The 26,441-nt window shown below is 36.6% G+C and overlaps 1 protein-coding gene across 6 annotated transcripts in view; it reads left to right on the top strand.

Moving 5' to 3' along the window:
• The window catches only part of RNF220 (ring finger protein 220), a 402,605-nt gene extending 389,248 nt beyond the window's left edge, over positions 1 to 13,357 (top strand). For all 6 annotated transcript variants that reach the window (XM_032218004.1, XM_032218003.1, XM_032218002.1 and 3 more), the window contains one exon: positions 10,246 to 13,357. In XM_032218004.1, coding sequence (XP_032073895.1) covers positions 10,246 to 10,317 — 72 coding nt within the window. In that variant the 3' untranslated portion in view covers positions 10,318 to 13,357. The remainder of the gene's footprint in view (positions 1 to 10,245) is intronic.
• Positions 13,358 to 26,441: the final 13,084 nt, after the last annotated feature.

Genomic DNA, 26,441 nt, shown 5'->3' with positions numbered 1-26,441 from the left:
TGAAACACTGCTACAGTATGGGATTCCTTAGAAGGTAACAGGAGGAAATTATGTTACAGAGAGATTGGTATTAATATGCTCCATGATTTATTACACACAAAAAATGTTGACTTGCAAATTTGCCCAGCTGAAAGAAGAGTTATCCCACAAAGAGCAAAGCCATAGCAGAGAATTGGAAGGAATGAGGCTTGAGGTTACCCAACTAACACGGGAACTGCATCAATATGAAATCACAATTGCTTCTTCTTTGGGTTCTACTTTAAGCTTAGAGCAACAACAACTAAAAATAGAGAATGAAAAAGTGGAGCAAAAGACAATAGAGCACACAAGTCTTAAAGCTGTCAAGTTTGAACACCTCTGGTTTTTTTTTTTCCTAAAGGGTTAGAGGTGCAAGGATCTTGTAACCTGACAGCTTTAAGACTTGCGCACTTCAATGCCAGAGTTCCTGAGCCAACATTTTGGTTGCTAAGCAGGAGCGTTGTTAAGTGATACTGATATTATATAACACTTTTAATTAAGCGGGTACCTTGAATAAACATAACTTTGAGTTTCAAATAATACTGATTTCATTGTTGTCTTAGGTAACATCTGTGAAAAAAATTCAGGTGCTCAGGCATTAAAATGTGCCGCTCAAACACTATACTTTTCCGCTCACACTGAAAAAAAATTAGAGGAAACATTGTTCAAAATGTATTAAAACCAAATAAATTAACCAAGTAGAACTCTTCTCTAGCTAGGGGCCTTATCTCTTTATCTAAATATCTGTTTCCAAACCCTTAATTTGTCCCCTTTATGCCTCCTTCCTCTATAACACAATTTAGATACATTTCAAATTTTTCTTTTGGTTTCCTCTTCCAACTCTTTTCAGTTTTGCCTTTGTTTGTGTCCATATTTATCAGCACAAATAAAAACATATATATATTGTGACGAGCCGTCACTCTTGTGACGAGCCGAAGGACAGATGATGGAAGCAGTTAGCTTCCTCCCATAATTGGGGCTTACCAGGGGTTGTAAAAATCTTATATATATATATACACATATACACATACATACATACATACATACACACACACACACACACACATATATATATATACACATACACATACACATACACATACATATATATATATTATATTCATCAGTACTCTTCTCATATATGCTTTACTTAGATCTCCTACAAGTTCCCTGGATATGCCCTTATTCACGTTCCGAACAGTGTATTCAGATAACAATTTTTACAATCATTAATATGCTTTCCGTATCAAAATAAGCTCCCATTCGACCTCCAAGACCTTCTTGCCTACACTACACTTCCCAATTGCGTCCAAACTGGGTTGTGATCCAAGAGAACCCTCACCGCAATCTTTGTCTTCTTCACCCTAGAAAATAAATCATTAGTGATTTGTATAAAAATTCAAAGTTGTCCATCAAGTCTTTTTAGATCCAATGCAATATATCTTCCAAAGAGATCTGCATCAGTTCGTTCAGCCTTAATGTCTCTTCTTCAGTATACAACTATACCATTTTTCTTTTGCGTAGCAAAAGTCACAAAATATTGACCAAATTCGAGATTGAGCAAATATTTTAGATCAGTTAGTTTAATATAATTTTCTTACTGACAAGTTATATCGTTTTTGAGCTGTTTGAAATAGCAAAATATTTTCTTTCTCTTTTATAATGAGTTCAGACATAACTCCTTAATCAATGGCCGATAATTATTGAGATTGTTGCAATCTGCCTTGTTTTCCCATTCGTCTGGTAGTCGTACGGCTAGGTCCTTGTTCTCTGGTCTCCTGCCCTTCCGGAAGGGGAAAATGATGCTTTCTGTCTTGTAGTTGTGTGATTTGTTGTTTATCTTGTCCTTCTCGTTGTCTTTCTCCAGGTCCAGATGATTCAGGGTGTCCCACCTTCAGGGTCTTATGATAGAAATCTCGGGCTTCCCATACAGAGTTGAGACGATATTTTTGCTCACGGAATGTAATTATAATACCAAATGGCACATCCCATCTATACTGTATCTGACGGTTTCTGAGTTCTTTGACTAGAAAGACGTAATCTCTCCTGGCTCTTAACATTTGGGGTGGTATTTCTTTGAAGACAATCAAGTCCTGTCCGCCAATTTGTAGCCTGGTATTATAAGACTCTTGTAGAATCGCATTTCTAGACTCTCTTATAGCAAAGTATATAATTACATCTCTAGGAAGCTGTCTCTGTTTTGCCGCCCACGAGTTATGACGATAAATTTTTTCGATCTGCCAGTCAAAATTGATTCCCAGTCTTCCCACCAGACGACTGAAGGCCTCTGAAAAAATCTGTTTCAAGTTCTCCTGTTCGTTTTCACGCAGTCCCCTAACTCTTAATGCAAGCTCCATCTGTTTATAATTTATCATGACAATTTGTTTTTCTGCATTTTCAACTTTTTGTTGCATCACTTCAATTTTGGATGTCAGGTTGGTGTTGGCTTCCTCCAGAAGCTCAAGCTTATCTTCCATTCCAGCAACATACTCTGTCAGTACAGTTACAAGTCCTACCATATCATCCTTTGTTTTAGCAATCCTGGTATCAAGCTTATCACATAAGTCTGTAATAAGTTGCTTCATCTCGTCTCTAAATTCTCTAAGAGTCTCAAAAAGAAATTCTTTCGTTAGCAAATCTCCAGTAGGGGGCGTAGAAGGTGAAAGCTGCGACTTTGTGCCAAATGCATGAGGTGTATTGCTAAAAGGACGTCTCCCCGACTTTGATTTTGGTGCCATTATTTCTTTTCTTCAAACAATTATTCAACAGTTATTCAAACTCGGCTGGCCCGTTATTTAGCTTACGAGGGAAGAAAGTATTATGTCCCCCCTAATTTGTTCGTAGAAGTTTTTCAAAAGATGTCAGAAAAAAGCGTTATAACAAGGCAAGTTTCAAAAAATTAGCATTATAATGAAACAGTTCATATTCGTCTGTGTTTAGAGTGTCCCTTTATTGACAAGGAGGCTTTGGAGCTTTTAAAAATTGATAAGAGAGAAAAAGAAATTCTTGGTAGGTCTTCAAGGAAACAAATCTAATTAGTCAGAGAATGCTATCTGGCTGTTCCTTTGATCTTTCTCTCTGTCAGTCGTGCCAGGGAATTAGAGATATACCATTATAACAAATGCAGAAGCTACAAAATCGCCATCTTGAAAACGATTACACAAAGGAGCTTTTATAGCATTGAAGCTAGGATTTTCCATAGAAAAAGCAAATAAAGTTCTCAGGTCCGGGCTCTGCTTGTATTAATTTCAGATAAAATAGTTTCAAAAATTGTCCTAAGGGGGGGGGGTTCCTTGCCTTGTGCTGCAAAAAACAGCTGAGATTTTCTGGCCGGAGGTATGACTCAGCTTTGGCCGTCTCTCCCCTTCTGTTCGCAGCAAAAAAAAAAAAAACTGCAAACTTCAAAGAAAGCTCTTACCAGCTGGGTCTCTCACTGCTATCTTCTTGCCTGAAGAAACAGATATCTACTGATATTAAGTAGATAACGAACCAGAAATCTGGGGGCAGCTCAGTTGAGCCGCCGGCGACGGCAAGGTCCCTCCCCGGAAGTATGAGTGCTCATTTCTTGGTGCTTTCTGAGCTAGGATGGTTTCATTATGCAAAGTAGGTAACATCAACAGCACTGATAATGTTACCTACTTCGGGTAATGAAATGTTTGCAAGAAAACAACCAAGCTCAGAGAGCACCAAGGACCCCTTATAAATACTTTGTTTGATTCTTAAATAGGTTATCTGGAAAGTGATAAGTTGTTTAAAAAAATATTCTATTATTCCAGATACTGAGAACATCATTTTACCTGTCCTAAAAATATACACTGATTAAGATAAAATTAAATTTTAAAAAGTTGGTATTTTTATACTCTTCTAATGTTTCTTTTCTAATAGTTCCTGCCATGGAATTTGGAATACCGCTGGTCAGTTAAACAGCCAATCAAAATTACAACAGACAAAACCCATTTTCAGAATTACAATGGGCACGCACACCCCTGCGGACACATGATTATATTTTGGGCACTTTACAGCCAATTCATCTTTATGGCCATTTGTAGCGTCCTGTCATCATGTGATCACTATTTGTGACAGTTTTTGCCAGTTTCTGGCATTTACTTCCAATTTCCGGGGGGAAATGTCCATTGGTGAAAGCGGATTTGTTTAATGACCAACATAAAAATGGTTGTAAGTTCAAATCCGGTCATGTGATTCCTCAACTTGCCACAGCAATAACTTACAACTTTTAATTCCAGGATCCATTACAATCATATGTTGAGGACAATTTGGACCCAGTATGCTTATTAAAACTAAATTGCATTTGCAATTTGCTTGATCATTCATCCAGTTTTAGAGAGATCCTTTTAGAGATCTTCATTCTCAGATTTTAGCTACTTTGAAAAGTATTATCAACCAATCTGACTACCTCATTGCTTTCTTCCCCAAATGGTTTTTGGGCCAAGTGAACTCAAATATTATTAGAAAGTAGAGGTGGTGAGCAAATAAAGGCTCCTGATTGCTCCTGAGTTATCTCTCCTCCCAGAAGATTGCTATTGACCCATATGTTACTGCCAAACAAAAGAAAATATTGGGAACACTGGCAATGCAACAGTGCAATAGGAATAAGAATCACATGATGAGACCAATGAGGATTAAGTGAAAAGATGGAAGTGGGAGACAGACCCACTTAAAGAAATGAGACAAATCATTAGGGACAGGGAGAGAGTTTTGATCTTGGGTAAAGGTGATGAAGAACAGTGTTTCAGAGTAGTAATCCTAGAAGAAATTTCGCTTGAGAGTAACAATTCCAAAGAGAAAACTAAGTAACTAAGAGAAGGAGGGCAGCCAGATTCGTCTATGATAGTCAAAAAAAAATCAGGAGTCTGATAGGAACCTTTCTAACAAATTTTATGAAAAGTTACAAGTTTTTGGTAGTAGTAGCACTGGATAGACTAATGTAAGACTTAAATTGGAAAAAGGTGGAGGAGGAAAGGTAGGTAAGATAGATAGGTTAGGTTATGCAAATGCAGCTTACACTTTACATTTATCTTATGAGTCAACAACTGTATTGTGTTAGAAACCCACTGTGTTTGTTGAGACCTTCTGAGATTGTGTGAAACCTTTTGAAATATGAGTTCAATAGTTTCTCATTTCCAAAAGCAGTCACTTTGAAATGTACAATGGAATATCCTGGGAAATTACAATGCACTGATGTTACTTCATCCTTGCTTTGAATTCTAATGTCAAACTTGTATCCACTGATTCTTTTGTGCAAAGCTTGTCCTATTTGTCCTATGTGGGATCCAGAAGGGCATTGCTTTCAGATGATGGTGTACATATCACTTTGGAGGATGAGTATGTGGAGGCAGCTCTAATCTTGTTGGAGCGTGTGATTTGAGGGTTTATTGCAGGATCCAGTTTTTATGTGGTATCATTGTTCTGTTGTTCCTTATTACCTATGAGTATATGGGTATATTTTGGATGGTTGTATGCAAGTATGGGATTGTCACAGAATGCCTGAAAAAGTATAGTGTCATTTCTTTAGTATGGACTGTAGGTTAATCATGTGTTTGAGTGGTTTTAGCTGTGAGGTGTAGGTGACAACCAGTAGTATGAGTCCTCCCTGGGAATTGACCAGGTTGTATTGATTTGTCTATTGTTTTGGTTGGATGGATAATTCAGTGTTCTAAATGCTGGGATTCATTTCATCAGTTGGAGAACTCTGTCAAGTGATTCAGAATAAATGTAGTCGTAGCATAGAAACAGACTAAAATGATTTGGTAATATGTTCCAGGTGGGAGCTAGTGGCATGTAGGTTATGTATGACTTTCTATAGGGTCCCTGTATAGCATAATGTTTATGGGTTCATTGTGTGGTTTTATAGTGATATCACTTTTCTATACTTAAGTCTAGGCTGAGGCTGATGGGGTTGGAAGTGATGATAAAATTTAATGATTCATTTTCATAGATCAAGATGTTGAAAATATCAATGAATATCTGGTTTTAAGGGGATGGATCTTCTTTGCTGAGAGTATGGGTTTTAGGGCTAAGTGAGCATCATTTTGAACAAGAAATTAATGGAAATTTTAAAGATTTGTGTTAAAATTCAGATGTTACCTTTACTGCATATTTCCAATGAAACTTATTTTTTCCTCATTGTCTTTCTGTGAAATCAAAAATTACACTTTAAAAGGAGTCATTTTGTATTTTAAAGTCCAACTCCCTGTTTCTTTATCTTGTATTTGGGACAAGTTATCTTTAATTTCTAAAGTTTGCTTTCCTGTATCTTTTAAAATTACCAACTCTGATGTCTATAAATGGGCATTCTTCCATGGTGATCAATTTATGATGGGACTGATAGCATTCTTAAAATGTTGAGATTTGCTGATCAATTCAAAAGGATAGAAAATATCTAGTGTTTATCTTCACTTTGATAAATATATTAAATTATGTTGCCACTTAGCTTACTTGAAATCCTTCCTTCTTTCCTTGCATCTCTCTTCCATGCATCCTGTGCATTTGGGGTGAACAGCATTGCTCATACATTAGGAACATGAAAATGCTCATTTCAGAACCTTCTAATCAATGTACATTTTTAGAGTTTAATATGTTTAAAACTGTTTTTATCTAGAGCATATTTGCTGACCACGTACTTCTCTTGCAGTTGGTGCAGATCAGCTTTTATCTAAATAACTTGGCAACTTTCTTCTTTTCTAGACAACCTATTACTTGCTGTTCATATGTACACTGTGAGCTTATGCACCGGAGACAAATTCCTTGGGTGTCTGATCAAACTTGGCCTATTCTATTCTATTCTAACTTGGACTCTGAATGTTCAGCTATCACGTTTTAAAATTTAAAGCAAAATTACCTGTTCTTTTGTCAAGGCACTGTTCTTCTGATATTTGTGAGAAATAATGACTTTAAAAGTGGACTGTGCTCATTAGTTTTTGAACTCCCCAAAATGATTAATCAACTTTCAGAATCAATATCTGCCAATTTTTAATTAAGAATGTATGAGGTAAACAAAAAACTTCTCTTAATTATTTCTTTTTAGTGCTGTGTTTTACCCTGGAGCTACATTTTACAGCCATGTTTTATAAAACCTGGAAAACTTAAGTTTATAATGGAAAGCCTGAGGTGGCTTTCACTCATTATACACTTCTGTTACTCATCAAGACTTTTCCATGGGTCATGATGAAAGGAATAGAACATTTCTGAGGTTTTTTTTGTTACATTATGGTGTGTGTGCGTGTGTGTGTCATTCATCCATCATTCAACAAGTGTGGCATATTATTTCACTATTTTTATTTCAAAATAAAAGTTTAGCAATCACAACTGGCAAGTGAGCTGGCAAACGGAATTGGGAAGGAAAGCTTTTTTCATTGACTCTGTGCCAGTGTATGTGTCTGAGGCTTGTATAGAGTGTTTCATGTGGAATTGAGAATACTTAAATTAAAAATAGCTTAGCAAGTTTTCAAATGAATGATATATTGCACCAGCCTATTTTCTTGGATATAATTGAGAGGTCTTATAGTTCTGTATTCAACTCTCTGATACACCATATGGCTTAGAAAGGCTGTCTGTTCTCAGAATGTTATTCACATTAAACTTTTTTTAAAATTTTATTTCATCAGTCAAACTTGTGTAGTTGCATACAAGCATTTGTATTACTAGTATTGTTAGAATACAGTATGTCTTAAAATCATCTACAGATTTGGCTGCAATATATTTTTGTGCAAGATAAATCCACTGAATAAGCATTTGAGATTGTGTCTTCTATATCTAAATTTAGCTAGGACTTTAAATATTCTTCTAGGAATGCATTCAGAGTGTTAATTTTCATATACTCCATTCCCAAGTGCAGTATATATCTTATTGTTAGATAGAGAGGCAGATTTTTTTTTCTTGATTCCCCTTCCCCTTTGCACCATTTGATATCCCCTTGTTGGGGATCAACAAAGCTTAGCTGTTGTCTTGTTCTGCCAGTGGAACTCTTCTGTTTGTAGAAAAATGACTGCATTAAGATCATAATCCAGATTTTCACCACATATGTTTGTGTGTGTTTATATTATCTGTAATATATCTGTATCTGTCTGCTTCGTGCCAACTCCAGCGAAGCGGTGGAAGTAATGTGCCAGTGCCTGGAGGCTGTCAGGGTCTGGATGGGAGCGAACAAGCTTGCACTGAATCCAGACAAGACTGAGTGGCTATTGATGTTGCCTCCCAAGGATAGTCCAGACATTCCATCCCTTAGCCTGGGGGGTGAAATCTTACACCCCTCAGAGAGGGTCCGCAACTTGGGTGTCCTCCTGGATTCGCAGCTGACGTTAGAACACCACCTGTCGGCTGTGACCAGGGGGGCTTTTGCCCAGGTTCGCCTGGTGCACCAGTTGTGGCCCTACCTGGAGGTACTTCAAATGGTCACTCATGCCCTCGTCACCTCAAGGCTCGATTACTATAATGCGCTTTACATGGGGCTGCCCCTGAAAAGTGTTCGGAGACTACAGTTGGTCCAGATTGCAGCCGCGCGAGCGATAACTGGTGTACCTAGATACACCCATGTTATACCCATCCTCCGCGAGCTGCACTGGCTTCCTATTGGTCTCCGAACGCGCTTCAAGGTGCTAGTCATTACTTTTAAAGCTCTACATGGCTTAGAACCTGGATATCTGAGAGACCTCCTCCTGCCACATACCTCCCAGCGACCGATAAGATCTCACATGTTGGGCCTTCTCCGGGTGCCGTCGACCGGACAATGCCAGCTGGCGGCCCCTTGGGGGAGGGCCTTCTCTGTAGCTGCCATGTGGAACGATCTACCCGTAGAGATCCAGACCCTTCCCACTCTCTCGGCCTTCCGAAAAGCCACTAAAACCTGGCTATTCCGGCAGGCCTGGGGCTGTTGACTTCACGAACAAGGTCCAGCCCCACCTAGACGGAATGTATGGCGTGTTGTTTTTAAATTGTTTATTTTTCTATTTTTAACTTTTTAACTTTTATCTTGTTTCTGTAAGCCGCACGGAGTTCTACGGGATTGGGCGGCATATAAATTTATTAAATTACTAATTACTAAATTATTACATATTGTGTGAGAGAGAATTACAGATGATGAGAGTTTGAAGCTCCTAAGACATTGTAAAGGCAAAAAGTGTAAAAGGTTCTGAGAGAAATTTCAACTACCAGTCAGATTCTTCTTGATTTCTCAAAGTACTTGTTCTAATTTGGATTGTTGCTGCTGTGAAAATATGGTAGAGGATATTTTCTGCCAGGAGGAGAAACTTCACTTGTCAAGGGTCCCACTTTATCCAAGCCAGTTTTGTCTGTTGGACCCAAAGATGTGACATTTCTACAATGACTTCAGACAAGTCTGTTTGAGACCATCATCTATGCCAGCTGAGAACTTGTATAGCTACCACTACCACCACCCCATTAATTTTGCTGGGGAATATTTGAATATATTGACAAGAGAGAAATAGGATCACAGACAGGGAACCAGCCAAAGTTAGAGGCTAACTTTAAATTCCACCATGCTGCATTTCAGAGTCCTTTCCAAATTATATTTATTTCTAAAGAATGGGTTGCTAAAATTGCTGCCTTCATTTTCTCATGCCTACCAATCAGCTGATAACTTAGATATTTTTATCCTAATTTTGAGATTTAGAATTAATTTGTCAGATTGACAAATGATTCACTATTATGAGAAAAAGTATGCCTCACTGAAGATTTTTTTTCTTTAATGTATGTGGATGTAGTCACAATTTAATCTTCATTCAGACTGCATACAAAACTAAAGGTAATGTTAATTGAACAAAAAAAACCTTGGAAATTTGACTTTGCAATTATTTGTTCAACAAAAATTAACAGATATATCATTTTCTTCTGTCAAAAAGTAAATACATGCTCAGCTCTAATACCTGGTATTGCTGTCTTTGGTAGAAACAATCTCAAGTAAGCATTCTTATAACTGCTCTCTGAATTTGGAGAATTTTTCCCCTTTCCTCTATACATATTTTTTTTCAGCTCTGCAATGTTTGAGAGATTTCTTGCATGCACAGCATCTCCAAGGGATTTTGTTTTGAATTGTATAGTATTCAAGGAGATTACCATTTACAGCCTGTTTGCCATAATGGTTGGATACTGTTTGCCATTTTTAACTACTTCCTTTTAGTTCTTCTTGTGTTACGATGTGACTGAGGTAGCATCCTTGTGTTTCATAATCCATCTTTCAATCCTTCACAGGGTGCCAAGAAGTTATGCCCTCAGTGCAATACCATCACCTCACCAGGAGACCTCAGGCGCATTTACTTATGAAAAAGACGGCTGCTGAGATATTTGAACTATGGGGACTTGGGAGAAGGAGTGGCAGCAACCCAGACACTTGAAATGAAAGACTCCAAAAGTGGACTAGAGGCTAAGGGAGCCGCACGATGCCTCTGCTTCCGAACCTGTCACTGGTGCTGCCCACTCCACAAGAAGGCCAAACCAGAATCCTAATTGTGATTCGTTTTTCCTTTTTTACAAACTGCTGTTCCATGTCTGTCCCGTCTCTCCAAGAGTTGGGGTTCCATCATAGACAACTTGCAAGACCTTTCAGGGAAGCATGAGAAGGTGCTGGATCTTCCACCGCAGGAAATGTCCAAGCCTGTAATCTAGTCTCCTTCCCACCCTCTTTTTATTTGTGGTGTTCTAGTGGATTTTTTTAATAAAAGAAAAAACTTATACCTTCACATCCACAAAGGCAGAATGAAGCACATGTAATATAGACTATATGTTTACAATGTTGTGTATAAATGGGATAGACTCCAACGTTACATACTAATGTTTTCCTTTTTATTTTTTCCGGGGGTGTGTGTGACTTTTTTTAAAAAAAAGAAGAGAAAAAATAAGCAGAGAACATTAAACCCATATTTTTCTTGGTTCTGCAGAGTTTTTGCATTAAAGTCATTAGTTTAAAAAAAGTATATAAATATATATTATACATATATATATATAATATAAATGGTTTAATGTTCTGTGGTGTACATTTCCTCATTCAGATATGAAATTAACAATTTGTAGTTTCGGCCATAACTTACATGACTTCTGGGGAAAATAGAAAAAAAACAGATTTTCTTTCATTTGTTACAGTTAAGTGGGCTATTTATATAAAATACTTGCTTCACGAAAAACCCTTTTCCATTTTTTCACTTGGGAAAACAAAAATGTGCAAGCTTACCCCATTCCCTGTGAACAAAGTCATAGCAGGCATCAGTAGACTTTTCAGGCACTAAATATTCTTATGCAAACCTCTATGGTGGCACTAGCACCAAAATATTTTTTTTTAAACATGTCTGAAATCTTGTAAAGTTTTGGCAATCATATGATGTTTCAGCCATGTTTTAATTTTTGGATTCGAGGTGTGCCACCTAGGAGTGTTGCAACTGCCTTAGTAACAAAGGACATCATTAGTGGTGAACTCTGATAGGCACTCACACAAAGCAGAAAACAGTGGTTTTTGTCTATTACAGATGGAATTGTTAGCGTAGCTGTGTTTAGGCCAATTAGTCTTGTGAAAGCTAAAGCTATCTTTTGTCCAAATGTAAGTGTATTCATCAACCTGCAACCTTACTAGAATTAAATTTGAACAGTGCCCCAAAATAAATGCAGAAAAGCACCTAATGTTCTTTCATGCCTCTGGCAGAATCTTTAGCATTGTGCTTTGATATGTTCCCAGGTCCAGCTACTGGCAGTCTTTTCTACTCTGGAATATTTTTCTTAACAGCTGTTTCATCTAATTTTCAGATGTTCATGTTTCATTTTGAAAAGGAAATAGGTATGTGCCAGTTTTGCTTCCTTCTTTTGTCACTTCTGCTTGGACTGTGGTAATGGTGGAATGTAATCTGGGTTTGTTCAAAATTAGATTAATTTAGATTCCATTCATTTCCTCGGCATTCCTTACAGAAACATTTTCTTAGCCCTTTGTTTTGCATTCTGAAAATAACCCTGTCAGTCACTACCTGCCTTAATTTTTTTTAAAAACCAGTTTTTGCATGCACTGCCAAACATGCCATTTTGTAATCCATTCAGGGAACACTTTATAAAGTTGTTATAAATTCTGACAGGAAGTTATCAGCCTGCTTGATGCTGACAGGCAAATAAGCCTATAAATCACTATTTAAACTGGGGTTACATCGTGAAAATTAATGGAATTATGCCCCTGGGTCTACTAAACAACTTTTTCTCTCTTTTCGTTAATTCCATCTTATACTATATTTGTGGATTTAAGCCTCAGAAAGACATGATTGCACTAAAACATCTGGCTTGATTATCATGCTTATTGGGAAAACCTTTGGCATGATACTGATTAGACCACAAGATTTTTTTCCTCAGTCCAGGATTCTTTATTCCTATTGAGTCAAACAGAGAGTGCACTGAATGCAAGTTGAAGACATCTGTTGTCAATCAGCCTCTTATGACACAGTTTCATCCCCATATGCATAACAATTATCTTATGGAGAATTGTTTTTTATCCTTAGGTAATTCTGAGCTCCAGAATACCGAAAACTATCTGAACCAGTCTGTCTCTGTCAAAATGTTGTAGCACATTGAAGGCTGATTTGTAGCTCGTATTAGTTGTTGGAGGTGGGTAGGAAGGGTGCGTGGGGGGACAATTGGTTCAAGCAAATATTGATCTGGCATCCTAAAGGTGCAACAGTTTACAAGAACCATAAAGCATCTAGAACGCTATTTGTTTGGGCCCAAAATGCCACAACTGTATAGCACTTATACCTTCCCAAATCTGCTGTAATGGGGATGATACCATGAGTCACTCAAAAACCTGCTTGCCCAATGCAATCAAACATTCTTTGCTGGGACATTAAGTGCACGGTTACTCTTCTCTGATCTGTTAGACAATAAACTAAAAAGATTCGTCCTTGATGTTCCAGCAAGTTGACACTGGGAATAAAGAGCTTTTTCTGGTCCTGTGGACTAATTCTAAGCCAAATGAATATATGTAAAACCACATATAACTATTAGCATTTGTTTTAAACCTAAATCTGACCCTACGGTTTTTATTTCTTGAGGATAAGGAAAGCAGAGAAACCTCTTAAGATGGATGCAAAAAAACCCTAACTCTTTAATTTCCTTCTCTGGAGAAGGTACATTTTGCAGAATTCTGTAGCTGCTCCCTCCTTTCCTCAATGAGCTTGAAAATAAATGAACTGTCTTTGCCCAAAGATTCCCAGCTGCACAAGGTGGTATTAAAGTTGTGTCAATGATTGTGTGTCGATGTATATTCTATAAAAAGGTACTTGTCATTCCCGTTTGTAAACTACATTGACATTAATTAAATGAATATAAAAGCTTCCAAGTTGTGCTTCCAGTCGTTTTATCTTAGTTTGTCAGTTTCAAAATCAGGTACTTCTCTTGGAATTCGTATATCCATTTATGTCTGAGTCAGTGTTGATTCCTGGCAACCACCTGGATAAATCCCTTCAGTTTTCTTGGGAAGGTTTTTCAGAAGTGGTTTGCCATTGCTTACTTCTTGAGGCTGAGAGAAAGTGATTGGCGCAAGGACATGCAGCTGGTTTTGTGCCTAAAGTGAGTCCAGAATCAAGTCTCCTTGGTCATAACTTGGTTTAACCACTACAACCAAGTGGCTCTCCCTCTCACATATAGTCGCTGTTAAATCATAATCAGTAATTGTACATCCTTGGAAGTCCTTTGTAGCACAATGGATATCAAATGACTATTAGTCCCCTTTTCTGCTTTCAATTCATTGCCTTTTTCTGTTCTATTTTTAACTATTACAGCTTTTTAAGCAGTTTACAAGTAACTGATAAACTTTTATAAAGTCTACTTCATTTTTTCAAAAATTAATTACAATCCTCCTGGTCATTGTTGTAAGCAGCTGCAAAGTTACAAAAAAAATAAAGCCTTACCATTCCTCTGACATATTCCAGAAACAATGTGAAAATTATTCAATTTTGCATAGCAGTGGAATAATACTATTTTTAATAAACAATAAAACAGGCAATTATAAAGGAAATATTAAGCCCCAGTCATCTTCGTGCCTGTTAGCACAGGTCCTACAGAACATAAGAATTTCTCCAATAATTTTGCTCCAGTACTTTTCCTCTTCCAACACTGAATTACACCTTTAAATCATGCTTATTATAGACCAGTAAGGTAACTAATGCTAAAGTGACTTTTTTAAAAAAAACCTGTTTAAAATACCCTCTTTCCTGACACATGTGATCTATAGTAGACTTCATTTCCTCACAAAAAAGGGTTATCCAGCCCTGCAACAGAAGACCTTTGTGCTTTGCTATCAGGAACTACAGTAGTGATAGGGAACCCTCAAAGTTTCACATTGTGTAGTCTAAATGCATATGTACGTATTTTTAAGAACTGAACAACATATTTTCTCAATAGTAAAGAGGTGACCAGGGAATAGATGTTTATAGTATATATCAAACTACATTTCTGTTTTGTTTTAAACCCCTCTCATACTTTTATCTGCAACTGAGCACTGAAAATTCTAGTTTTAAGATTGGGGATTGTTGTTAATCAGAACTGGATTGAAGTAGGGCATTCTTTCCTAAATCCAGTTCGAACTCTCCCCTTCTTAGGTAGCTCCCAAATGAGAATTTAGAAAGAAAACAACAAAGTCAATTTAATTAAACTTAATCCATGTTGTGGTAATATATAAGAGAAAACTCCCAGAAATAATTTTGACTACTAATCTAAAATCACAGGTGTATAGTTACTTTACTTTTGGTTGGAGACAGTTGACCTGTAAAACTTCAAACGCAATAATCTAATTTACATAGCCTTCCATCTCTAGAATATTAGAAGGTGTCACAAGTCACATAAAGTGTAAAGTGTAATTTTGTGTCACAGCCCCTGGTATGCCCAAATATGGGAGGAAGCAAATATGGGAGAACCTGTGGCTTAGTGGCTAACACAACTGCCTAATATGTAATACAGCACAGGTTCAAATCCCAGTAAGGGTATGGCTAGCTGATGAGAGTTAAATAGCTTGAAATAGATCTATACTAGTCTCCCTTTATTTATCAGCACAATTGCAACACAAATATATATATATATATATATATATATATATATATATGTTATATTTATGCTGATAAATAAATAAAGGGAGTGTATATATATATATATATATATATATATATATATATACACACATACACACATATATATAGATATATATATAGATATACATACATACACGTACATGCACACACACACACAATAGCCAATTTCAAATGTTTGACAGACTTTCATAATATGTTTTTTTCTTCAAAGAATAGAATATAAACCAATATTTTGGAATTACAAGACAAGCAATTTTACAAAGCATTGGGAATATCTGACAATGTCATCGTGTATGTAACACAGCTGAATGCCCAATCAATTTCCTTAGAAGACTAACTTATTCCCCAAATTGCAGTGCACAATTGCTGATGACACATATTTTGGAACAACCATTTTCTATGGTCTTACAGGTACTGGAAAGGAAGCTGGATAACTATAATATTGTCCCATTCTTCCTTTTGAAATAAAAAGAAAAGAGAGAGCAATGGTATGAAAAGAGCACCACTATGAACTGAAGCGAAGGCTTAGCCATTTCTTTTCAAGGACTGGCCCATGTCACAAGATCACAAAAAATAGTGCCTAAAGAAACTTTGTTTTTGTTGGAGTGTTCAAGGATCTCTTCCATTTCTTAAAAACACTTAACTGCCCTGGTAATCTTACAATTATTCAGACAACACCCTTGACCATAGGTTTAAATAATTTAGTTTGAAATATCCTGGAGTTATTTTGAGCTAAACTAACTCTCTTTGGGCTAGTTGACTGGGTTTCAATTGACAAAAGCCCCTGTGAAAATGTTAAAGACTCCTTAATAGAGCAAATGGTTGGCTGACGAAATTATTGGTTTGTACTGGATTTTCTGCTTGGGCTAAATGGATGTCCTACTTGTGCTAAAAGTTAGACTATATTACCTTAAGATCCACACAAATGCTGTATTCCAGTTGTAATACAAATTAGTAGAGAAAATACTATAAAAGCAATGGCAATATGTGATTAAAAAAAAGATGCAGCATTTGTATTCATATTGTTCCATTTTAGGTTTTCCCTTTTTCTTTTCAAACTTCATTGTTTTAATTTGTTCTTTATTCAGTGGGTGGTTTTATTTTCAGATAATCATAAACCATACAATATGTGCGTTGTGCAAAAATACCACAAATATGTAGAATATGATACTGCATAAATGTTTATCACTATTGATCAAGAATGAGCAGAAAGCAGTTGATCTCTTTGGGTGATTTGTTTTAATTCCACAAAGTTTTCTAGCAGTAGTAGCAACAAAATTACTTTTCCAACCATAAATTACATTGATAATTTTTAGTGCAAAATAACTGTAAATTCATTTAATTCTGGTATTCATATTCCTGGATTCAATATCCTAAATGTATTTATTTTGCATGGTGGATCTTATAGGATATAATGAAAAGCAGGTAGGTACTACAATCCTGAATTCAGCCTATTATTGTAGTTACATGCCTTACATGGAACAGTTTGGATTGATCAAGAAATAAATATTGGGTTGACTGAATAGTTCAATTGAAACATTGACCCAGTAAACAGCAGCTGAGAAACATGCAAATCCATTTCTAGGATCATTAGGAAATAGACTAAAAATAAAACATTCAATAAACCTTTTGTACACTTTGTATACCTTTGTCACACTTTGAATACTGTGTTTGGTTCTGGTGGTTGCATCTCAAAAAAAAAAAAAAAACACCTACAAAGATCAGCCATCTGTATCAGAAGAATTGCCCCTTAGTGGTAAACTAACACTAAGCTTTTTAAAAATATGAAGGGACAAAATAGGTATATATAGACATCCACAATGTAGATAGTAAAGGGATGTATCTGTATGTGTCTCCTAGAGCCACCATAGAGTGCTGAATAGTAGAGGATTAGGGAGAAACGGAGAGGCCATATCACAGTTAATCTACAAATTAACCGCTACAAATTCCAGTTGTTACAATTTTATAAGTTCTGAGAATAAATGCGTAATTTCTTAAATATGGAAGGAGATTTGCATTGGATCTTTTACAAATGGATCTATCTACATATAATTACTTCTTAGCCTTTTGATTAAAAATCATGTGTAGTTATTTTTATGTATTTGTGTATTATTACCAATATGGCTATCATAGACCAGTATGGTAACTTTAAAGCTAAAATGACTTTAAAAAAAAAAACTTTAAAATTTCCTCAATCGTGACACATGTGAGCTATAGTAGACTTCATTTCCTCACAAAAAGAATTGCCCAACCTCAGCAGGCCTTTGTGCTTTCTATCAGGAACTACAGTAGTGATAGGGAACCCTCAAAGTTTCTCACTATGTAATCTAAATGCATATATATGTATTTTTAAGAACTGAACAACATATATTTTCTCAATAGTAAGAAAGTGACCAGGGAATAGATGTTTATAGTATATCAAACGATATTTGTGTTTTGTTTTTCTTACACTTTACCTGTAACTGAGCACTGGAAATTCGAGTTTAAGATCGGGGATTGTTGTTAATCAGAACTGGATTGAAGTAGGGCATTCTTTCCATAAAGCAAGTTTGAACTCTCCCCTTCTTAGGTAGCTCACAGATGAGAATTTAGAAAGAAAACAACTAAGTCAGTTTAATTGAACTTAATCCATGTTCTGCTAATATACAAGAGGAATTTCCCAGGAACAATTTTGACTACTGATCTAAGATCATAGGTGTATAGTCACTTTACTTTTGGTTGGAGACAGTTGACCTGTAAAATTTCAGACGCAATAATCTAATTTACATAGCCTTCCCTCTAGATATATTAGAAGGTGTCAAAAAGTCACATAAAGCGTAAACATATACTTTTTCTATGTCTATATCCAATAGAGTATAATTGTCCTTGTTCAGAATGTCCATGTCTCAACATACGGGTGCCCAGGGAACTCTACATACTTTTCCATTCAGGAGAAAACTAGTTGTCCGGTCTCCACCAACCATCTGGCTCATGAAAAAAAATCTTCTCCACAGCCAGCTGATCCGTTAACAAAAGGAGAGCAGCTGGCTGGTTTTTCTCCTGCTATTATAGTAGATGAAACCACCAATCTAAGAAAAGAGTAGCAAAACCTTCTGACTTCCCTGTTTTTTCTTGTAATCGTATTTCACTTATATGGGAAGGTACATTCGACATATTCAGCAAATAACCCTTTCCAAAGCTTACATGACTAAGGGAATGTAACTCAGATTATAAACTATTTCCCAGTGCAATTCTGCTTTTACTGGAGGACAGGTTGCTGCTTACTGACAACAAATTAAGCTAGTATTCTTTATTTCAAGACAAGTAAAGCTCACAAAAGTTTTACCAGGGAAACATTGCCTACCAAAAAGTGAAAATGTGATCAGAACTCTTCAAAAGGTGGCTGTTCACAGATATTTAACTTAGTAATTATTTTTTATAAATAAATTGTATTTATATAGCTAACAGCACATGACAAAAGATAGTGGTAAGATTTATATGTTACACAAAGCCATAGTTTTTGTGATTAGGATCTGTCATAAACATTGTGGCCTAGTTCACATTTGTACTAAAATATGAAGCATTGTTAAAAACCAGAATTTACACACTAAGCTGAATCAATACCAAAAACCTAACTATCAAGAATGAGGAGATTCTGCTCGACTTTTATTCTAGCTCCTCAGGTATATTTCTTAGTGTGGAAACACAATCAGAAATTTGCTTATAACTAAAACCCCGGACACTGCCAGAAATAACTAAGTTGGCCAAGATCAGTTAATGTAACTATTTTTGTATCTCTTCTGGGTTTTGTGACTCCCTCAAGCCACAAAAAGTGATAGAGATGGGATAATTTTATGATTTATGGGGCAGAGCAAGAGAAATCTTGGCAGTAACTCTCCCATAAAGCATATGATAATTTCCCAGGACACACTAAATTTGAGTGACCACAGAAGACTTTCATCATAACCACTGGACAAATAGCTCCAAACAAGACAGGTTAGCGAAGATAAAGATCAGCTGTCCTCTAGGTCAAATAAACTTCACTTCAGCTGGACAGCCCAATAGTTTGCTTTAATGTCTTCTGGATTTAAGGCAGTTGTCAACAATGGGCAGCTTTTGGATAGTCTTTATTCACTTACACAGTTTTGAAATATGCAAAATGTCAGCTAGAAGTCAGTTTTATAAAGACATATCTACAATTGGTTTAGAGAAAATCATAAGAAAGCCAAATTTGGGTACTCAAAAGTGTAATCTGCTTAACAATATACTAGGCTTGCCTTAGCAGGTAGCTGGATCACTTTAACTGAAGGAATTTAGGCTCCTTATGTCAAGGAAATCATAATGCCAATGAGTGTATGCTTGGGCTTGACAAGATCCTTTCTATCTCTATGAAACCTTTAAAGCAGCATTTGTGGAGTGGGATATGCTCTCTCTGAACTGATAAAAGTAAGGGATGAGCAGAATTTTAGATCAAGAGTTGTGAATAGATTGAATCAAGGAGAGTGGAGCTTTGTACAGCAAATGCCTAGAAAAAAAGCTTTAGCTTTCCCCTAAAAGGTGCTTGTGCTAACAGCAGGAAGTCACAAAGGCATAAAAAAAATTTCAGTCTCCCTATGGGATATCATCAACCAGCCAGATAAGCAAATGCAAAAGATCCTGTTCTTTCATTAGTTGCTCTGAAGAGACCTTTTGAAAGGATAAAAGATGCAGCTGATGTACACCTGTTAAATGCCCTTTTCCATGCAAGTATTAATGACAGAAGAACCATTGAACTGGCCCTGCATGTGTTCAGTTTGAACAAGTGCAGCTCCTGCATGGGGATTGTGCTGTTGGACACACAGTATGTCTTTTATCCAATTCTCAACATAAGCACAATGAAAGCTTTGCACCCTGAATATGAATGCAAGATAGAAATACATTTTCTACACCGAAGTTAAATAGCAAGTAATACTTGGTGCAAATTCACAACAAATCATTGTTTTAAATAAGGGCACTTGATCAAGGTCATTTATCCTATTTATGTGGGTGCTGGGATGGATGGTATACAACAGGGGTCTCAAACCCAAACAAATATGGGGGGGGCACATTTCATAAAATGTGTTAATCAATGAGCCACATTTATACAAATGCAAAAATTCAATAAATATTAATATTGTTGATAAGCAATTAAACATAATTTCAGTTTAAATAACTGCATAATTAATAATAACTTACAAATTGAAACAATATTGATGGTCGATAAAAGGAAAAATATATTGCCTACTGTAAAATACTAAAATATTATATTGCTGTGTGCATCTGCAGTGAATAAAAATGGAGATGCACTTTGTCTTCTCCTGACTGGAAGCCCAGCCTGTCTGTTATTGCAATCCTCTGCACCAGTGTCAGGACTGACACATCCACATCTTCAGACTCGAACTCCCGACAAAGCTGTTCCAGTATGCTACAGGAACAGGCAGCAGGGGAAGAGGTAAGTCAGAACAGGATAAGGGAGAATAGGATAAGGGAGAAAGGCAGAAGGTAGGAGCCTTCAGAGGTAAAAGATGGGCAGAGATACCAAGACAGTAGTGATTGATGTGTGAATCTTTGGAGGCTGCACAAAAGAACTTTGGAGGCTGCATTGTGGCTTAAGGGACTGTATTTGAGACCCCCAAAAGTTGTCTTGCCTTGCAAAAAAGTGGTTTTAAACAAACATTAAAATACTTTTCATCACTGCCAGGTAAGCCTGAAGACTGACTTTACTTCTAGGATAGCATGACTTTATGTTATGCTTGTGGTTATTATTTTATATAAATTCAGCTCATATAAAACTGAAGCTAATTAAGGCAGTGAATGTCAATCATTGTATCAAAAGTTGATACATGTCCTCCCACCAAGGAAAATATTCAGAGTTAAAAGTCTCAGCAGTTAATGTTCTACTTAACATATAAAATAAAGGATAGAGCTAAATATGTTATCTTTTTAAGATTTCTCTTATGTTTCCAGTAAAATTCAAAGTAGAAAGTTCATTTGGGACACAGCTCTCTGGTCAGATCGCTGAGCACAATCACCTTCCAACATATAAAATCAAGCTTCTGCAGCATATTATTCCCTGTTCCCTACTGATGCATGATTGCTTAAGACTTGTACTTCTAGGCTGGAGAGTTTAACTAATTCCCCATCTAAAAACAGCATCAGATCATGTCTATGGAAATTCTCAGTCATCCAGGTCTTGGTTGTCCCAAAGATGCTTTTTCAAGAGGCAATTGGACTTCCTGGTTTTTTCTTTGAAGATGTTTTGCTTCTCATCCAAGAAGCTTCTTCAGCTCTGAAGAAACTTCTTGGATGAGAAGCAAAACATGTTCAAAGAAAAATCAAAAAGTCCAGTTGCCTCTTGGAGCATCAGATAATAAAAACATTTCCTCATTCATATATTCAGTATCAATAGGTAGTTCTAATTCCCTGAAGCTACTGGTCCATTACACAAGATATAACTTCTCCTCTGAATGGAAGTCATTTGAACATCCTTCATAGCCTAGCTGCCAACAAATCCACAAAAGATCTATTAATTTCTCTGAATGTAATTTCTCAATATTGTAATCCTCTTAATCACACCCCTGGCCAAATCTTTAAAATACAAGAGACCTGTTAGCAGAATTCTATCCTACAAAACATATTTGATGTCTAATTTCAGATCGTTATGCTATAATATGAAGGATATTGAAATGGAATCTATGTGGAATGGACTTGAGGAAAGGGAGGAAAAGAGAAATAAAAGAGATAGTAATTTAGAAGTTAACATTCGCCTCTTGGCTCTTCTGGCATTACATACTAATTGACCTGGAAAAAAATGAGACAATCAAATGAAGACAGATCAAGTGATTAAAAGTTCAGAATATGGCAAGACAAGATTCTTTTATGCTTTGCCATCCACTAGAGTCAAACTGGCTCAAGGCACTCCTGGCCAATGTGGCCTGACAAGCCATGATTCATTCATTCATTCATTCATTCATTCATTCATTCATTCATTCATTCATTCATTCATTCATTCATTCTTTCTTTCTTTCTTTCTTCTTTCTTTCTATATCTATCTATCTATCTATCTATCTATCTATCTATCTATCTATCTATCTATCTATCTATCTATATCTCAGAAAATTCAGACCAGTAACAGAATTTGTGAGTCTTCCAAGTGGATCAATGCTGACCTCTATTGGTAAAGTGTTTTATAAAGCAGGTCAAACTGAAAAGCAGGGAGGGACGTTGTACAGTTGCCACAAAAAGCAGGATATAGGGAAGATGTACTGCATTACAGTTTTTTAAAAGCTAGATATTTTTAAAATATTTTAAAAGGATATAAAATACAGAGCCCCAAGTCCTCCAATTATCCCAGAAGATGTCAACTAGTGATCCACAGAAATGGGAAAAGGAATATTGGAATGAGAGCACTCTGAAATCTGTTTCTTAGTCAAAGGTCACCTGAATTCAGAGTGCAGAAGGAAGAGGAAGCATTCCAGCTGTGGCATCAAGAGACATCTTGGGTAGCTTTTTCCTAACAGGGCACTTGTGCCCTCAATAGTTGCTTAGCAAGCAAAATTTTAGAGTACTGTATAAAACTTTCCCTGATTATTATATCTACCACATACTGTATAGGTTCACTTGCTAAAGTTTTGCTACATAGCCATTTATTGAAAGCATAAAACTCCTGCCGCAGGAATGTTGTGATTGTTGAATATCAAAAAAGTGACTAAGCCCAATATAAATGAATTCATATTTGATTGCAAATCCCAACAACTCAAGAAGCAAAGAAGTTCACTTTCCCATTTTAGAATCAGAACATGGATATGTTTGGGCATATAAATACTTACCGTAAACCTTTGGGGGCAAATAGCTTAAAATTATGAAGTAAAAGTGATGGTTTTAAATTAACAATTTAGAATGCACAGAGCTATGTACGTCTTTATGCAAAACAGAGAAGCATCGTCTAATCAACAGTCATCAGGTTCTCTGGCGGCCTTTTGCCATCCGTTGCTAGCCAGAACTAGAGAAGAGAAACACATGAAGAGAATCAGGGACATTGTAAAGTGAAAGAAAGGTGGCTTTAAAAGGTCTGAAATCCAGATTTAAGTAGTTCTACAGTATGTAAAAGCTTACACACCACTTTATGTCCATTACTCTTCTAACAGAGTTTAAGATAATCAAGAACTGATAAATATAGCAAGAGGTACTTCTTTCAGGGAACTAGCCCTGGATATTATAAGAATAATAAAAACATTTAACCAAATTATACAAAACAAGTCTTAATAAAACACTATTTAGGATGAATTATTTGACAATTTTAATATATTATTTTATTGGATTTTTGCCAATCTGTAAGTTAATTATTAGAGAAAACGAAACTCATAATATACTGTTAATTGGAATTTTAATTGGACTTATCAAATAGAGAAAAGAATAAAAAAATAAATCAAAAGTTTTAGCCCAAAAGCAGAGATTTCACTCCAAGTGAGCATTTTGGTTCATAAACAGAGTCGTTAGTTTAATTATAATCACATGATACTAATCATCACATGATAGTAATACATTTGTACTTATACTATCATGAGCTAATTTCCTAGAATTTTTCACACATTAAAATCTGTTGTCATATTTTCTTTATTGAGACCACATCATTTCCTTTCTCCTTTTAAAAACTTTAGCCCAATATTTGTCTGTATTCATTTTCATTTAGTATTTTAACACCTTCCCCATGACCTTGAAATTTTATCTGGCTGAGCAGAAATTAGAGGAAAAAGTGCTTGTTTTTTGTTAGGTAAAGCCTAATTATAGTTAAGCCAGCAACATACTGTAGAAGTTTGTGATAATAGACAACACGGGACCTCAACCAATACCTGAATGAGTTTTTATGGTGTAAGTTCTCCAGGGGACACAATAAGCTAAAATTATAATGTTCTATTTCATATTTCCTCAACATGGCTAAAGGTGCTGGTCAGCAGCTAAAATTAACAGTCACAGTCATAAAGCTATTTTGGCAGGGAACAGACATTATGATTTTTTATCCAGTTTCAAAACCTCTGCATTCAAAGCAACGGACATTGTTTTTTCATTCATCCAGGACTGCGATCTTGCATTAAAAACGAACTGTGAAGAAAGGCCTAGCAAAATCAAGTAACCAACAAACACCTCAGTCAAACCCCCTCCCCCACCCCAAATACACTTAATATTGAGAACAATTATGAAAAAATAGAGTTAGGTGGTTTTTTTTTTTCTGTAGTGCTGCCCACTATCTTCCGATATAGCTTTAAGTAAATTATCTTGTGCCATTAAAAATTTGTAGCACTATCAACCTTTAACCATCAGTGCTTCCAGAATCTGAGAAGAATCTAAAAAGATCTATATTCCAGGGTAGAAGTCAATTTCACAATCTCTCCCATTGACTGATCTTCTCCTGTGCAGGATATTTTTGATGAAATAGATTCACATCCATATAGAACATTGGAATCAGCCAGTCTAGGCCTAATCTGTGTTCTCCCAGCCTATGTCAATGCTGCTTGAAGCCACCTGCTCGGACTTTAATGGTTCTGTGATCCCAGCTGAGAGCTGAAAAACCAATTAAGATTGACTAGAGCATGCTTTCCTTTGACACTGTCAATATAGCTTGGGAAGGTCAAAGGTTAACGTCACACTTAGTGCACTGAAGGAGAGTGTCAGATTTGTTAAACACTCTGGTAATGAAGTCAGGGCAGCTGCATTATTTTGTCATTTTCTGGCCTGTGAGGAGACTAGGCATAGCCCAAACAGATCTATAAGGACTTAAACATTAAGAGGCCACAGAAATTAAGTATAGAATTACACTAGGCCCAGCATAAGAGAAAGAAACACTATGAATCAACAGCTCAGTTGACTTGGAAGGTGGAGGTGGCGCCATTGCTGAAAGTGTGCAAACACCATACAGACAGTTCGATCCAAGGATGCATATGCTCCCAGCTCTTTATGGGGAGGCCCTGGAAAGTAAAAAGTCTGGTCCTCACCTTCCACCCTATGTGGGCCTTTTTTACATCAGTAACTAATTACTGCCTCCTCAACACCATCCCAAGCCCATCTGTTTTTCACAATAGCATCAGTTTTCAGCCACTTTCTGTCCTGGAATAGGAACCAAGAAACCGTCAGCGTCATAAAGCTATTTTGGCAGGGAACAGACATTATGATTTTTTTCCCTCCAGTTTCAAGACCTCTGCATTCAAAGCAACAGACATTATTTTTTCATTCACCCAGGACTGCGATCTTGCATTAAAAACAAACTGTGGAGAAAGGCCTAGCAAAACCAAGTAACCAGTAAACTCCGACCCTTTGGAACGATCTCCCCGTGGAGATTCGTACCCTCACCACCCTCCAGACCTTCCGCAAAGCCCTTAAAATCTGGCTATCCTGTCAGGCCTGGGGCTAAAGATTTAACCCACCCCCACCCGAATGGTATGAATGTTGTGTTCTTTTTAATTATGTATTGTTCTTATGTGTCATTGTTTGTATCCCCTTCCCCATGAGTTGTAAGCCGCCCTGAGTCCCCCCAGGGAAAAGGGCGGCCTATAAATAAACTTTCAAATTCAAATTCAAAATTCAAACACCATCAGTCAAAAAACAAAACAAAAAATACACTTAATATTGAGAGCAATTATGAGGAAATAGAGTGGGGGGGGGTTCTGTAGTGCTGCCCACTATCTTCTGATATAGCTTTAAGTAAATTATCTTGTGCCATTAAAAATAGCAATGAAGCCCATCATCAGTAATAGTGTTCAGACAAGCAAAATGGGGGCAAAAGGCACTTCCTCCTACTTACTACCTTGAAACTGGCAAACTGAGGTGTTGGAAATAAATAATTAACTACTTCCTGACCAGGCTGATGAAAAAGAACATGCAAAGAAAAAAAGGGGGGGTGACATAAATCTTACTGATGGAGCAGGTTATATTTTATTTAAAATATCCTCAAAAAGAGGAGAGAGATGATCTATCGAATGTATTGAGAAAATGCTAATGCATAAGAGCAGGTGTCAGGAGGCTCGCCCATCACTCTCTGCTGCCTTCCAGGAGATCCATATCTAATTAACGGTAATGAATGAGCAAGCCTCACGGACAACAAGCCACCAGTTTGTTATGGAAATCAGGCAAAACAATTAATTAAGCAAACTGTTCCCATCATGGAAACCTGAACTTTGGATTCTTGTCTTTGTTGCTGTTCTGACTACTAGCAGAAAATGTGTGTTTAGGCAGAATTAGCGCTTTTAACTGATTAGGATACTGTCTTGGCACTCAAAGAATACCTATGCAAATCTCACTTTATTCCTGCCAGCCCATAAGATCCTGGCTGGTTCCTTCCATTCC

The sequence above is a fragment of the Thamnophis elegans genome, chromosome 5, assembly GCF_009769535.1.
Source record: "Thamnophis elegans isolate rThaEle1 chromosome 5, rThaEle1.pri, whole genome shotgun sequence".
In the NCBI taxonomy this organism is placed as follows: Eukaryota; Metazoa; Chordata; class Lepidosauria; order Squamata; family Colubridae; genus Thamnophis; species Thamnophis elegans.
This window is presented reverse-complemented; position numbering and strand designations above follow the sequence as displayed.